The sequence below is a fragment of the Canis lupus genome, chromosome 5, assembly GCF_011100685.1.
Source record: "Canis lupus familiaris isolate Mischka breed German Shepherd chromosome 5, alternate assembly UU_Cfam_GSD_1.0, whole genome shotgun sequence".
NCBI lineage: Eukaryota > Metazoa > Chordata > Mammalia > Carnivora > Canidae > Canis > Canis lupus.
Window position 1 is genome coordinate 45,942,804 of NC_049226.1, and position 13,936 is coordinate 45,956,739.

Genomic DNA, 13,936 nt, shown 5'->3' on the forward strand with positions numbered 1-13,936 from the left:
AATTCCTCTTTCTGGATCTCTACTTTCCAGTTGTCTCCTCAAATGTGTAGATTCTAATTCTGATAATAAATTCATTATACCAAAATTCTCATAGTGGCTCTGCTTCCCTTTCTGAAACCTGGCTGACAAGAGTAAGGGGATGTGTCACCCTTAGTGAACAATGCTCAGAGACAGCATTTGGAGAGGGAAACCTGGCAGTGAGGATGTTGTATCTAACTAGATTATAGAAAGAGGAATGAAGAGATAAGGGTGGTTAGAGGGAAGTAACCAGAGGTTTGTAAGACTGGAATTATCAGAGGCACAGCAGGTGCACAAGATACTCTAGCGGGAAGATTTAAGACCAGTGAAGAGATGGATGATCGTAAGGAAGCTTCTTTCCTTACTATCTGCCGAGGCAGACCTTCAAATCTAACAGAAAATAAGTGATCACTTCCTTTTATGTGTTCTTACATCTGTACTATTGCACTGAATTCATCTGCCTTGTCTTTCTCACAGAGTCACAAGGTTCTTGAGGACAGGGACTTTGTATAATATAGCTCCAAAACTTCAGCATACTATGTTACGTGCTAGAGACTCAACCGACTTTATTTTCTTCCCTTTCTCTGTCTCTTCTCTCTTGAATCAAAGCAGCTAAACCGTAGGGAAAAAGAATACATGGCACTCAGAGATAATACTGAGAGGTAAGTGCCCCAGCCCCAGCAAAAACAGGCCATCCTTGCCTACCTCAACTGTGCTCACCCTGTGCTCAATGCTCCGAACACAAAGAAAACTAAGATGCGGTTTATGTCTGAGGCTCACACTCTTGTGGAAAGAGGAGGAAGAGGAGAGAACAGTGGGTGAGCACATCATTCCATGTCACAGATGACATCTTAATAGAAGCAAGCACAGTGTGCTTGTGGACAAGGAATACTGAAATACTCAAGAGAGAACTGGCCCCCGAGCCAGAGGGAGAGAGAGAAGCACCTCTGCCTCTGTGGTGTACCGAGACAGGAAATCACACTAACTTTAATTCTCTCCATTGATCAAGTACCGTGTTAGGAACCTTTAACACACCGTATTTTATTTACTTATCATCACAGCAATTCTATGCACATTTCATTTTCATTGTTTTCATTTTACAGGTATAACTGAAGCCTGAAGAGATTAAATAACTTGCCATAAGCCACACAACTAATAGATAGAGACTGGAACTCACACCCTGAATTCTTCCATGTAGAGTTTACAAAATCTGTGGAAAAGAATCATGCCAACCCAAACACAGATTTTTGGACTCTGCCTTGGCAGATCTGAATAAAAATCCAAGGGTGCTGCCTAGGAGTCTACATTTAAAAAATAATCTCCAAGTAATCCTTAGCATGTTAAAATGAGAACCATTGGTCCCTATCTATAGCCACATGGTTCTGCATGGAAATCTGGAAGCGGATGCAACAAATAAAAGGTCAGAGATGAGAAGAGCTCCCGGACCAAGACATGGCCTCTTAAAAACAAGAGAATATGGTCATCCTGAACACTGGGGGTAAGAGGCCTGAAGAAAAGCTCGGGAGGAAGAGCAACATACATTAACAGGTGAAGAGACAGGATATAGCAGAAAAGCTAGAAAACTGGGCCACAGTCAGACTATAGGATATGCTGAAGAGCAGAAGGAAAAAAAAAAAAAAAAAAACCAGAGTATTTCCTCAGATTTGCCAATTTACTAAACCCTTTCACATACTGATTTAATGCAACAAAATCAACCTTCATGAGTACCTAGAAAGTGACACATGCCATCCTGGGTGTTTACTGTATATTAGGGCTAATCTTCGCAACAGCCCTGTCACCTCGGTAATTCTTATCTCCGTCCTACAGTTAAGGAAGCTGAGGTGGAGAGAGTAGAAGAGGCTTTACATGGTGATTCTGCAGAGAAATGTGATATTCGCTGGCTTGGTTATACAGAAGAATCTAGGTCAGTACTTTGGCTTCCTGAAGCTTAAATCAATGAGCTCAGTTAATAACCTCCATGCAGTATCAAAATCCAAGAATATGAAGGAGAATTGGAAAAAAAAAAAAAAACAGAACTGTACAGAATCCTCGGCAAGAACGCATAACTGGCGAAGGTTTAGAAATGAACATTTGGCTGGAAAGAGAGATGAAGAGAGAGTGACATCCTAACATATGCCTTGAATACAAACGGTAGGGAGAGAGAGGCTTGGGCAGGAAGCTGCTTGGTGGCCTCTCTTCTTATACTCTTCAAAGCGCACACTGTTAGGGTCCTTTTTTGTTTTTTTTCTGAAAGCAGGATGCACTTAGAGGGAACTTTCATCTGAAAGAAAAATCTCGAAACACTACCTACCATTCATGAGGGCATAGGTGAGAATCATTACGGAGTTGTTTAGAAAGCTATTTTCTTCATTGATGACACGGAGAGTTGCCTTTTTATCTTCTTCCGAGGAGTCCTTTGATGTAATGCCAGCTGACAGGTAAATTATGACCATGTCTGTATCTAAACAAAAACATACAAATTGAACGTTAGGTTGGATTCCGGCTAAAGGCAGCAGTTCTGTTTCTTTTTCATTTCCTTTGGACTTGCCCGCCTTGAGGACCTGCCTGGCCCAGCGTTCGGACTCCTTCCCATTTGATGCTGGGGCTTTCATCTCCCTGCCTCTGCTTCTCTTCTATTCTGCCCTTTGTGGGCAACGAGGCCTCATTTACCCAGTGTCAGCTAAAGAGATGTTCCTAATAAATTTACCAGATAAAAGAAGGTGATTTCCTTTAGGCACTCATGGTGTGGTAATTTAGCCATCCCAGATGGAGCACTCTCTTGCCTTTGGCAAGAGAAGATTCAGGACCTGATTTATCCTATCCTTTCCTCACTGACTGAGGGGCTTCCACCAGGAGCAAACATTTTTGGGGTGATTAGGCTTTAAAATGGTGGTTCTTCCATGGCCTCTTAAAACATGAAAGGCTATTTGTCTCTACACTAAGTAGCTCCATAAGCAGTTGTGTTTTAAAACTCATCAGTGTAGAAGAGCGGTAACAACACGGACATGGGAGCCAGGTTGCCTGTGTCAAAATCCCAGTTCTGCTACTTATGAGTGTATCCGGGTAATTTTAGGCAGATTTCTTAACTTCTTTACACTATATTTTGTTGTCTACAAAATGGGGATGACAACAGTACTTTATAGTATTGCTGTGAGGACTAATTGGTTAATTTAAGTGAGGAGTGAATCTAAGGGTGATGGCAAATAGAGAGTAAAAGAAAGAAACCTCAATATGCACCCCCTCATTGGTCTGAAGTGGCACCTATGACTCAAGATTAAACTATTCCCCAACCAGGGATCATGAGTAGAATGATTGAGAAGGTCATTTTAGTTCAGTGTGAAGAACTTCCTTTAAGTGGATTTACTAAAAAATAAAAGTAGCATCTCCTACTAGCGGAGATACGTAAGCAGAGGCTGGATGACTACTGCAATGGAGGGAGGGAAGTAAATGAGCTGGACTTCTACGTTGTCTTTCTGAGATTCTTTGGTTCACTATGTATTTTTATGAGGATAGCCTACATGGAAGTTTACCTTTCTGTTGAGAAATAAATATTCATATATTATATGCTTATTTCTTTAGATCCTATTGCTATCATTTAGGCAAGGTTGTTTTATAGTTACTGTGGTAGGCAACAAACCACCTGGTTCCTCCAGTGATCCTACATCCTGATATCTACAACCTCGTGTAGCTGTCTCCCTCTTGAGTGTGGGCTGGAATTCATGACTTGCTTCTTGAGAATAGAATGCGGGAGAGGCAATGGGGTGTTAAGAAATAGATTAGGTTACACAAAGCCAGTGGCTTTCACTGCACATGCTCTCTCACTCTGAGGGAAGCCAGATAGTCTGGTGTGAGTCACCCTCGTTAGAGGCCAGGTACTGAGGCCCTCAGAATGGAGTTCCCCCGGCAACCGAGTGAGTGAACTTGGAAGCGGGTCCTTCTCAAGTTGAACTCTGAGAGGATATCAATTCTGGCAAACTGTCTCACTGCAACCTCATGAGACACCTTTAGCCAGAGGCAGGCAACTATGCTGTACCCAGATTCCTGACCTACAAATGCTGAGACAGTAAATGTTTCCTGTTTTAAGCCATGGAGTGTTGGGAAATTTCTTACCCAGCAATAGGTAATCAGTACAATTATTCACTCTTTTATTTATTTATTTTTTATAAATTTATTTTTTATTGGTGTTCAATTTGCCAACATATAGAATAACACCCAGTGCTATTCACTCTTTAAAACATTGTCCTAACAGTGATGAGGCTACAATGATTGAGTTTCCTTCAGTTTGTCAGTTTCCATTTTAGCCCTGAAACATCTTTTATTATACAAAATTGAATGGTTAGTTTATGTTGTTTCAATGTTGGAGACAACTGAACTCAGAGTGATAAAACTGATTCAAAAATAAATGTGACATAAGTTACTGCTTCTTATTCACTACGATGATTTAATATACAAATAAGTTAATAAAAATAAAGCCATTTGATGCTTGAATAATCCCTCTAATACTACCTGCAAATTTAATTGCACTATTTATTCATCAGAACTTAAGAAGTAAATGCCGATGCAAAAAAAAAAAAAAAAAATCCATAAGCTTAGAAATACCCATCTTAAGCTGGATGTCAATATTTTCCCAATGATGTAAATACTGTCCTGTAAATTATTCTGTTAGGACTGCAAACATCTCACTTAAGCTTCAGACTGGGGATAAAACAAAACACTACTTGACTCCCTAGTTGGGGGGAACACAGATATACCACGAGGCTGATATGAAGTAGGAGACAAACTGTCATCCCATGGCAAAGGTACTGTGTGCCATAAATGCCTGGATACCTGTTAGATTGACCTAAAAGAGAACCCTGAGTTTTCTAACTTAGCTTTATGACTCTAGATAAAATATGCTGTCACAGAAAGCTGGCACAGCTTTAAGGCACAGGCCCATATCTGGAAAGCCAGAAGACTGGCAGTCTGCAGCCTCCTTTAGCAACCAAGCACCTTTCTTTTCCCAGTCTCAACAATAAGGCATGCACCTGTAAGCTTTCTCATGGTCTCTGCTCAGCCTGACTCGATCCTTGCCCTATCCTTTTTAAATAGCACATCTGCCAGATTTAGTGTGATTTATTATTGTTATTTTTTACTTATTAGGATATTTCCTCTCTAGTCACTCAGAGGAACTCAATCTTGTGATTAGTAATGTCATGGATGAGTAATAATTATAGGGACTTGGGGCATAGTGAAGATATAACATGTAAAAGGAAGAAAATTAAGTATCTTCCATTTGACAAATCTCTGTCTAAGCCACTAGCATGGCCTGGGGTCAATATTGAAGGGGAAAGAGCAATTGAAATTTGGGCTTTGCCCATGTCATTAGATCCCCACTCCTATCTTATTCCTTCTGCTATAAAATGATCTACCAACCAATCACCCCCAGAACAGGCAACCCAAATATATCAATGGTATCCATTACAGATCTACCACAAGACTGAAAAAGAGCCAGCATTACATAAGATTTTTAGATATTTTATTAGTGCAAAGTAAATTCGTACAAAGCCACTATGATTTATGACATGTAGCTTCTGTTCATGTGGCTATTAGTGTGTGGCAGATACTTCATTTTTGCACACAGACTAATCCTTATGACAATCCTACAGGGTAGGTCTTACTTATTAGAATAACTCCACCACAGGGCTTTAAAACAGTACTGGGTACACGGCAGATGCTAAATAATTATCTAGGGAGTGAACAGAGTATCACGTAGAGTGTAAGTTCCTAAGATGAGCACATAGATCCCTTACCATACTGTAGCCAAGGCTAGTGTGGTCATCAGCCATCTCGGCTTGAGGTCAACTCAGATGTTTCAGGTATCTGCTCCAGTTTAGCCAGAGCTAGAAGTCTTATAGGATACTGAATACCATAACCATAGGTAATATTTATTTAATATTTATGATGGAATCCTGGATCTTATTATTACCCCAAGTTTGCAGAAAAGGAAATCAGGCCTGGAGACATCAAATAGTAGTTCACACAAGTTCACAAGTACAGAAAAATTTCAGAGTCAGAATTTGAACCCACAATTGGTTAAAGTCCAAAACCCACATACTTAGCCACTATGCTAAACTGCTTGAGAGCACCTCAATTTTCTCCTTAATGAGCTGGACAATGCTAATTTCTGATGTGTTTCCTTATACAATCTAATTTGCGTTTTTCTCTGAACTGCCAGTAAAGAAGCTATAAAGTGAAGGCCCATGAGCTAAAATTTAGGAACATCTCACTTGGCTTAAAAAGGATTCATCTGAGCATTTGAAAAAGAGTGCCATCAAAATTTGTTCAAGTCTGTGATGGTCACTCTTCCTGCCATGTTTCTATTTGCCAACATTAGGAAAAACAAAAAAAAAACCCAGAGGAGAAATGCCTCTCATCAAAGCCTCCTGTTAACGTGTACCACAGGAAAGTTTGCAAGAAGAGGTTTAATGAGGTTTCAGTTTTTAAGCTGGAACAAATGTCAACATTTGAAAACCAAGGGGGCTCACATAAAAATCCAGATTTCTGGCTTCTCTTAAAATAGAAGATCTGGCAACTCTGGGCAGGCCCTCCTACATGGCTGCACAGAAGAACAGTTGCCTTCTCCATGGAGTATGTGCCCTCTACTTTACCATGATCCTGGGCAGCCTGGATGGCTCAGCGGTTTAGCGCCACCTTCAGCCCAGGGTGTGAATCCCGGGATCGAGTCCCATGTGGGACTCTCTGTATGGAACCTGCTTCTCCCTCTGCCTGTGTCTCTGCCCCTCTCTCTCTCTTTCTCTCTCTCTCTAGGTCTCTCTCTGGTCTCTCATGAACAAATAAATAAAATCTTAAAAAAAAAAAAAACTTTACCATGATCCCCAAAAGAATCTTTATTTGCTTACTTTGGGTTCCCCTGACTCCCAATCACTGGCAGGCCACAATCAGTCTAACATTTCTCTCCATTATTTGAATAGTATAATCAAAATTGGACTTTAAAGATGATTCGATGACTGAGGAATCAAGTAGAATCACTCCTGGTGAGGAATGTTGACAAGTAAATGGCAATGATCAACTAGCCAATCTGTCTTGAATACTCAAGTCAACCTTGTCCACTGGCCTTACTGACTCAGCCATCCCGTAATATTGGGTAGCAGATTCTTGCCAAGGCTGGTAGGCAAAATTCTAAGATGACCCTAATGACCCACACCCTTGTAGAAGATTCTCCTCTTGAGGGGGCCTGTGACTTGCTTCTAACCAATAGAATATGGCAAAGGTGATAGATATCAATTCTGTGATTATGCCACAAAGATGGCAAAGATGGAAGGATTTTGCAGAGGTCACTGAGATTTCTAATAAGTTAATCACAAGGGAGAGAAATTTGATTAATCTGAAAGGAGATGGGTCTGATTAGAACAAATGAGCCCTTCAAAAGAGGGTCCAAGCCTTCCCTGAAGTCAGGGGCTCAAAGACGAGATGCTCTCCTGTTGGCTTTGAAGAAAACAGTGCATACGAGTTTTACGGTTGCCATGAAATGAAGAGGACTCCAAACCTCAAAGGAGATCACAGACCAGGGTGGCCTCTAGACTGCAGCCTGTGCAACCCTAAATCCTTACCTAGAACCCAGGAAAGCTATGCCTGGACTCCTACCCATGGAATCGTCTGCATGGTCATAAGTGTACACTGTTTTAAGCTGCTATTAAATTCGTGGTAAATTGTTGTATTCAAACACAAACAAATACGCCATCTGCCATCATTAGTTCTAACAATTCCAGTAGCTTCCATCTTTCATGGCCTCATCACGTGCCAGTCACTGTGCTTTACATTCATCAATGTTGTGTTAGTTTTAATGCAGACACACTGAAGAGCTTAGAAATATAATCTTAAAGTTTACCTCAATAGGATACATTCATTTAAAAAAAATCCTACAAATATTCAAATATAAAAGGGAAAATGACATAGATTCCTTTCTGTAGTTTCAAAGCATATGTCTTATTTCAAATATCCTTTCCTTCAGTTTAACATGCATCCTAATTCCAGATTTTCTTTAATACATGAAAATTAAATTAGAGTGCCTTTGTACATTTGAAGGGCCATGCTCATCTAAATGACAGCTGGTTACAAGAAGGAAGGATCAAGGCAAGAATCCCACAGCCTGTTTACGGACACATGCACACCAGCACACATCCACTCTCAAGTAACGAGGAGGCAAGGCCAACAATTAGCATTAAAAAGGATGTGGATATTCTCCTGGGAAGTAAATGGGGCTATGTCCATTATTAAGGGGCAGGAAGAAGAGACTCTGGTAGTGCAAAAATCGTGCAGGCTAAGTACCTTTGATTGGAAAAGATGAGAAAATCCAGTGAGGTCCTAGGACTAGATGACCATTATGACAACACATAAAAATTTTATCTGGGGTCAATTTTTTTTTTTTTTTAAATCCCCCTAGATGTATTTGTGTGATCCATTTACAATGTATTCCTATTCCTGTCCTTTATCTATTAATTTTAAGTCTTCCCAGAGAGTGCACTTACTTGCTTGGAACTTTGTGTTATTGTTTGTGCTTCGAATCAGCTGAAATGCTTTTTGAAATCCAACCGCGTGCTGGGTAGGACTATCCAGAGACTTGACACTGCTAACGAAGGTGGACATTTTCCTCTTGGTTTCGCTGGTGGCTGGAGACAGGAACGTCTTATAGCACTGGTCAAGTGAGCATGTCCGGACTGTGTCTGCCACAGTCAGCACAGAGATCTGGAGGAGAGAAAAAGAAACCTTGCTATGTTAACATGACTAGGGTTTTTCGTTTTTTTGTTTTAATATTCTGGAAGAGTCCAAGGACTGAGATGGCCTATAGAACAGTTGCTGAGAGTTTAAAAATAAATGCCTGGAGGCATAAATCTATCAAATTTGAAAAGGATTAGTTAAGGATTGGTGAGGCGGAGGGACTCTAGAGTTTGTTTCTTGTTCCCAGCTGAAGTCAGCATAATGGTGTTCATCTATAACATGAAGAATGACTATTTCATGCAGAGAGAAATCTTAGGACTAACCATCTTGGTTTTCCAGCTGGAAGTGGGGGTGCGCACAAAGGCATGAAGTGTGTGTTTTAAGCAACTAGATTAGTCAGTAAAACCTTAGGAGTTGGAAAAGTCAAAATGTTGAAGCAAAAAATGTCCACAGGCAATAGATTATCATTAGCTGTAAACACACCTGTCTCTGAGCTATCCTAGAGATTAGTAAACCTCTAGAAACCATCCCTTATCCCTCACCTCTCATAAATCTTGAGATAAAGTCAGGCCATACACCAGCCTCCACACCCTTGTCCTTCTCCTCAGCATAACTTCCAGTGTGAAAGCCACAGCTAACTGGAAGCCTTGATATGAGCCATGAATGAAGTACAAGACTCGGCTTGGTGGGGGTGATTTTAAAAGAGCCAAAATCAGCAGCTGTTTCCCCAAATGCTAGAATAAAAACAAAACCGCTCTCTTTTCCCCATAGTCATTTTAAATATGGATTTAAAACTATGTATCATAAAACACAAGGTACTTTACAAAAGACATTCAAGGCAGAGTCAATGACATGGGGGTCACTGAGGGTACCTTGTCGTGCTCATCGATGGCACTGAGGATGACCCGGGCAGCGTCCTTGGCGATCTGAAGCTGGGTGTCTGTGACGGAAGCCCCGTGATCCAGGATCACGACTATGTGCTTGGACTGTGGCCGGACTGTGGAGACGTAGATAGGTCTAGAAGGGGGAAGAAGCTTTCTGGGGTCAGTCCTGATTTAGGTAAAAAGGACCTCAACCTAACGCAGCTGTAAATAAACACTACAGATGTGCAGGCATTTGGTGCCTATATGTTTTTCCAGCGATGGCACAAGAATGGAGAGATCAGCTGCAAGGAGAAAGGCTACTGGCGCACTGAAAATATGACCTCGAGACAACAGCATGTGTCTGTAGAACAGAGAATGGTACCTTAAATCTCCCAAAGGTTAAGACAACTGGGAGGAGGTTATAAGAAGCTGACCTTTTGGAGGTGCCTTAGTTGCCTCAGTTGGTGGAGCACATGACTCTTGATCTTGGGGTTGTGGGTTTGAGCTCCACATTGGGTAGAGAGATTACTTAAATCTTAAAAAAAAGGGGCGGGGGGAGTAAATCCTTTGGGAGACTGGCTTTTTCCACACACTTGAAAGTCCACACTCGTAGCTGTATGTGGTGATGCTGTTCAAGGTTACCCAATGTTCGGCTACAGAAAATGGAACTGGTGGTCTCTGAGACTGCAGAGAGCACAAGAGAGAGAAGAAGGCCTACTTGCCAGTGCTGGGTCTGCAGACATACAGAGCGGGGCTTTGCTAAAACGGAGGCGGCCTGTCATCTGTGAACATGCTGAGCAGCTTTGAATAGCAGGTTTGGTTTCTCTCTCCCCAGACAAAGGCTACTGCTTAAGAGGGCCCTTTCCTTTCTGTACTGAACCAATTCACACAGGTCAGCCACCAAAAGGCCCCTTATCTGAGCATTTAAAACCATGCCATCAAATTTGTCCAAGCCTGTGATAGCCACTCTTCTTGCCAGGTTTTTGTTTGCCAACATTCAGAAAAGGGGGTGGAGGGAGGGTGGGGAAGGTCCAAAGAAGAAATGCCTCCCATGAAAAGCAGCCTTCTGCTCATGTGCAGTACAGGAAGGTTTGTGAGAAAGGCTTTAATGAGGTCTCCCTTCACAGTTTTAAAGCTGGAACAAATTAGTTGGAGCTTAAGAAAGCAAATCAGCCTCAAGAGAATTCTCTCCTTTACTGACACCCCTAAAACACTAGTTTTTTTCTATGAAATGTTAGATGCCAGTGGACTCAAAAAAGTCTGGGCACAAATTAAGGAAGAAAGGCAAAATACCCAAAACCCCCAAAAAACAAAAACAACCCCCCCCCAAAAAAAACCCCAAGAAATCCCACAAACTCTTGAAATCTAGCCAAGTTTACACTTTTGTTCTCAAGCCAAAAGTCCTACGTGAACACTGAAGTACTGCTTTATTTTCACCAGTTGATACCATTAAGCCAGTAGGGAGATGGAATAAAAAGAATCCAGGAGAGATGGCTACAGAAATAAAAGACAGAATGGAAAAGAATGAAATCTGACTATCCCAACACTGACAACCATCTCAAATATTGAACTTTTTTTAGGTCCTCCAAGCAAGGTGAATTAAAAAAAAAAAAAAAAAAAAAAAAAAAAAAAGGCATAGCTCTTTTCTAACTCAACCCACATCAATGAAAAGCAGGATGTATGTTTCACATTGCCTGCCACAGAAAGTTGTTAAGAAACTGTTTTGGAGGGATGCATAAATAGTAACATTAAATGTATAATCTGGGAATTGGTCTCCACAGCATGATTGGTATCCACTGGTTCCTTTCTCGTGTATTCTGAAAACCCACTCCACTTCAAAAGATGTGGAAGACTTGCAAAGGCCTCAGAGGAAAGCAGTGAGGGCAAGTCAAGAGATAAGAACAGCAATCTATAAGGAAAGAAACCTGGACTATTTAGCCAAGGGAAGAGTGTTGAGGGTTGGTGTAATGCATATTCAGGGTGGGTATGGATGAAACTTTCCAAGTGTAGGTGAGTGTTGATCTGTGACAAGGTCCTGCTTGCCCTTTTGTACTTTCCCTCATTAGGTGAATCATTAAGAGCAGCATGCCATCCGATCTAGCTTCTTAGAAATACAAATTAGATGGTTCATGGTGTCTTTGGCCTCTCCTGAATGAGCCAGACCAGAAACAAGGTCATGGTTTCCGGTCCAGTCTCTCGACACTTAGATCTTCATCAGGATGTCTAGGGAGGGAACTGAAGAAACCGTATCAATGACACAAAGGTCTTTCTAGGAAAAGCACAGTAGTAGAATTTTCCTTGGGGAAAATTTTAGATATGATTTAAAGTAAAGATAAAGAGAGGCTAAAGTGATGGTTACTTTAAACTCTAAAAAATGGCATGAAAAATGAACATCTCCCACTAGCTCCAGATTTTCTGGCATCAAACATCTGACACTGCAAAGGGAAACTGTAAGGACTCAAAGGGGAAGTATCTTTGCCTAAGGTGTTCTGTAAATTGATGAGTCTTGTCATACAAATTAGCTCACCATTACTGCCCTTCTGGCTAAGCGGTACAAACTCTAGTCATTTCCGTGAGAAGAACAGGATGTTAACGGTCTTCAATCCAATGTGTTCTGGGCAACCTTAAAACTTCTAGTAGCATGTAAATTTCAAAAAGATGGCCAAGCACATTATCAACAGAAAGGAAAGCTGGGAATCACAAAGTCCACTCTGAGAGGCTCCGAGTCTTCTAGGGCTGCACTTAAGGAGAAAGTTTTATCATTCCTGTCTCACCAATGCCTGAACCTCAAAACAACTTGGGTGCCTCCAACAATTTCTTTATTTAAGTACTCTTCTTTGGCTTGTTAGAAAGTATAGAGAAACTCTGGGCTTTATCATTTGCCCTTCCTAGCACTTCCACATCCACCTATGCTCAATGGTGAAATCATTCCAAAACAGGCTTCTGAAACCACAGTTTGGAGGCAGAACCATATGTGTATATGAGGAGTCTCTCTTTCATACAGATCACTCTTAAGCAGTAATTAAAACTTCAGCAAGTGAGTCAACGTACCTACTGCGATGCTCATAGCTGCCCTTACACCGGAACTTGTGTGCTGGGAAAACGGTGAAAATCCCTTCTTCCGAACTGAAATACTGCCACTTAATTCCAGGGTTGGATTTCAGGTTGTCTGCAAGAACTGGAGGAGTGGGGAAAAGGAAATATAACCACCAAATCCACAGGTGCAGGCAGGCACCACTCTTTAGGCATCTGTTTTGCATAAACTGCTTGTAGTATGAAGAAATCCCACTCGATCTCAGGCTGTAAATTTTCCGCTAAACATTTTCTTTCTGTCCTTTAAAAAATACCCATGAACAGAAAAATGTAATGAATGCTTCAGTCAAGGGAAGCTATTATTCTTAACACTGTATGGTGATGCTATATGTCCTGGAATATTTTTCCAGCATGAATGATTTCATCTGCACTGGTCTCTCCCCTCAGTAGGTTGGCCCCTGTTGGACCACTGTATACTTGCTGGCTTGGGGTACGTTAACTGTGGAAAACAGTGACATTAATAGGTCTAGTCTCCAGAGGGACTAGACCTGTGACCCTGATCTTGCTCACTCCACAATGAGGAAATTAGCATAGATGGTACTTGAAAGGTCAGAACCATCATCATTCTGTAAGAGTTCACAGAATCATTCCAATGTGCCAGCAGTGGGATATAAAGGCTTTCCTTCACGTTTTCTCATTTAGCACATGAAACAACTGTAGGATGAAGGTGGTATTATTATTTCCTACTGTGGAGTTTAGAAAATACACTCAGAGAGCTTAAATGACTTGTCTAAGGTATCACCCATAAATGGCCAAGTTGGGATTCAAGCCTGGCTGTCCTAGCTCCTCTGTTCCCACCAACCATGCAGTATTGCCTCCCTTCCTACTAGATACACTGCATCCCTGCCACTGATCTGCAGCGGGAGTGGCAGCCACCTTACCCTGAGCTGTCCTGTTCCCAAACCTCCATGAAGTCGTTCTTACCCTCTCCCACAAGCAGAGTTCTCTGCCTTCTCTGATGCCCTTCCACTCTGTTCCCCCGCCGAATCAGTCATGGAGGACACATTTACTATGGGTAGTGCCCTGCTTTACATGCTGTGAGATACACACACAGCTGAGCCAAAGACAAGCCTTATGTACTAACTGATATGCTAGGAGACTTCTATAGTGGGAAACAGAACGGAAAGCCATTCAGTGGGAGGAGGAGCCTGGGCAAAAGCAAAAAGCAAGCTCTGAAGGCCACGCGGCCATCCTTGAGCCCAGCTCAGAGGTCGGCAAACTTCTGCGAGGGCTGCAGAGTAAAG

At 41.6% G+C, this 13,936-nt stretch overlaps 1 protein-coding gene across 1 annotated transcript in view; it reads right to left on the bottom strand.

Annotated features, from left to right (window-relative positions):
- Positions 1-13,936, bottom strand: part of CACHD1 (cache domain containing 1) — a 202,074-nt gene that overhangs the window by 45,777 nt on the left and 142,361 nt on the right. The window contains exons 5-8 of the mRNA XM_038538809.1: positions 12,651-12,777; positions 9,609-9,753; positions 8,547-8,763; positions 2,330-2,479 (exon numbers count right to left, since the gene is read on the bottom strand). Coding sequence (XP_038394737.1) covers positions 2,330-2,479; positions 8,547-8,763; positions 9,609-9,753; positions 12,651-12,777 — 639 coding nt within the window. The remainder of the gene's footprint in view (positions 1-2,329; positions 2,480-8,546; positions 8,764-9,608; positions 9,754-12,650; positions 12,778-13,936) is intronic.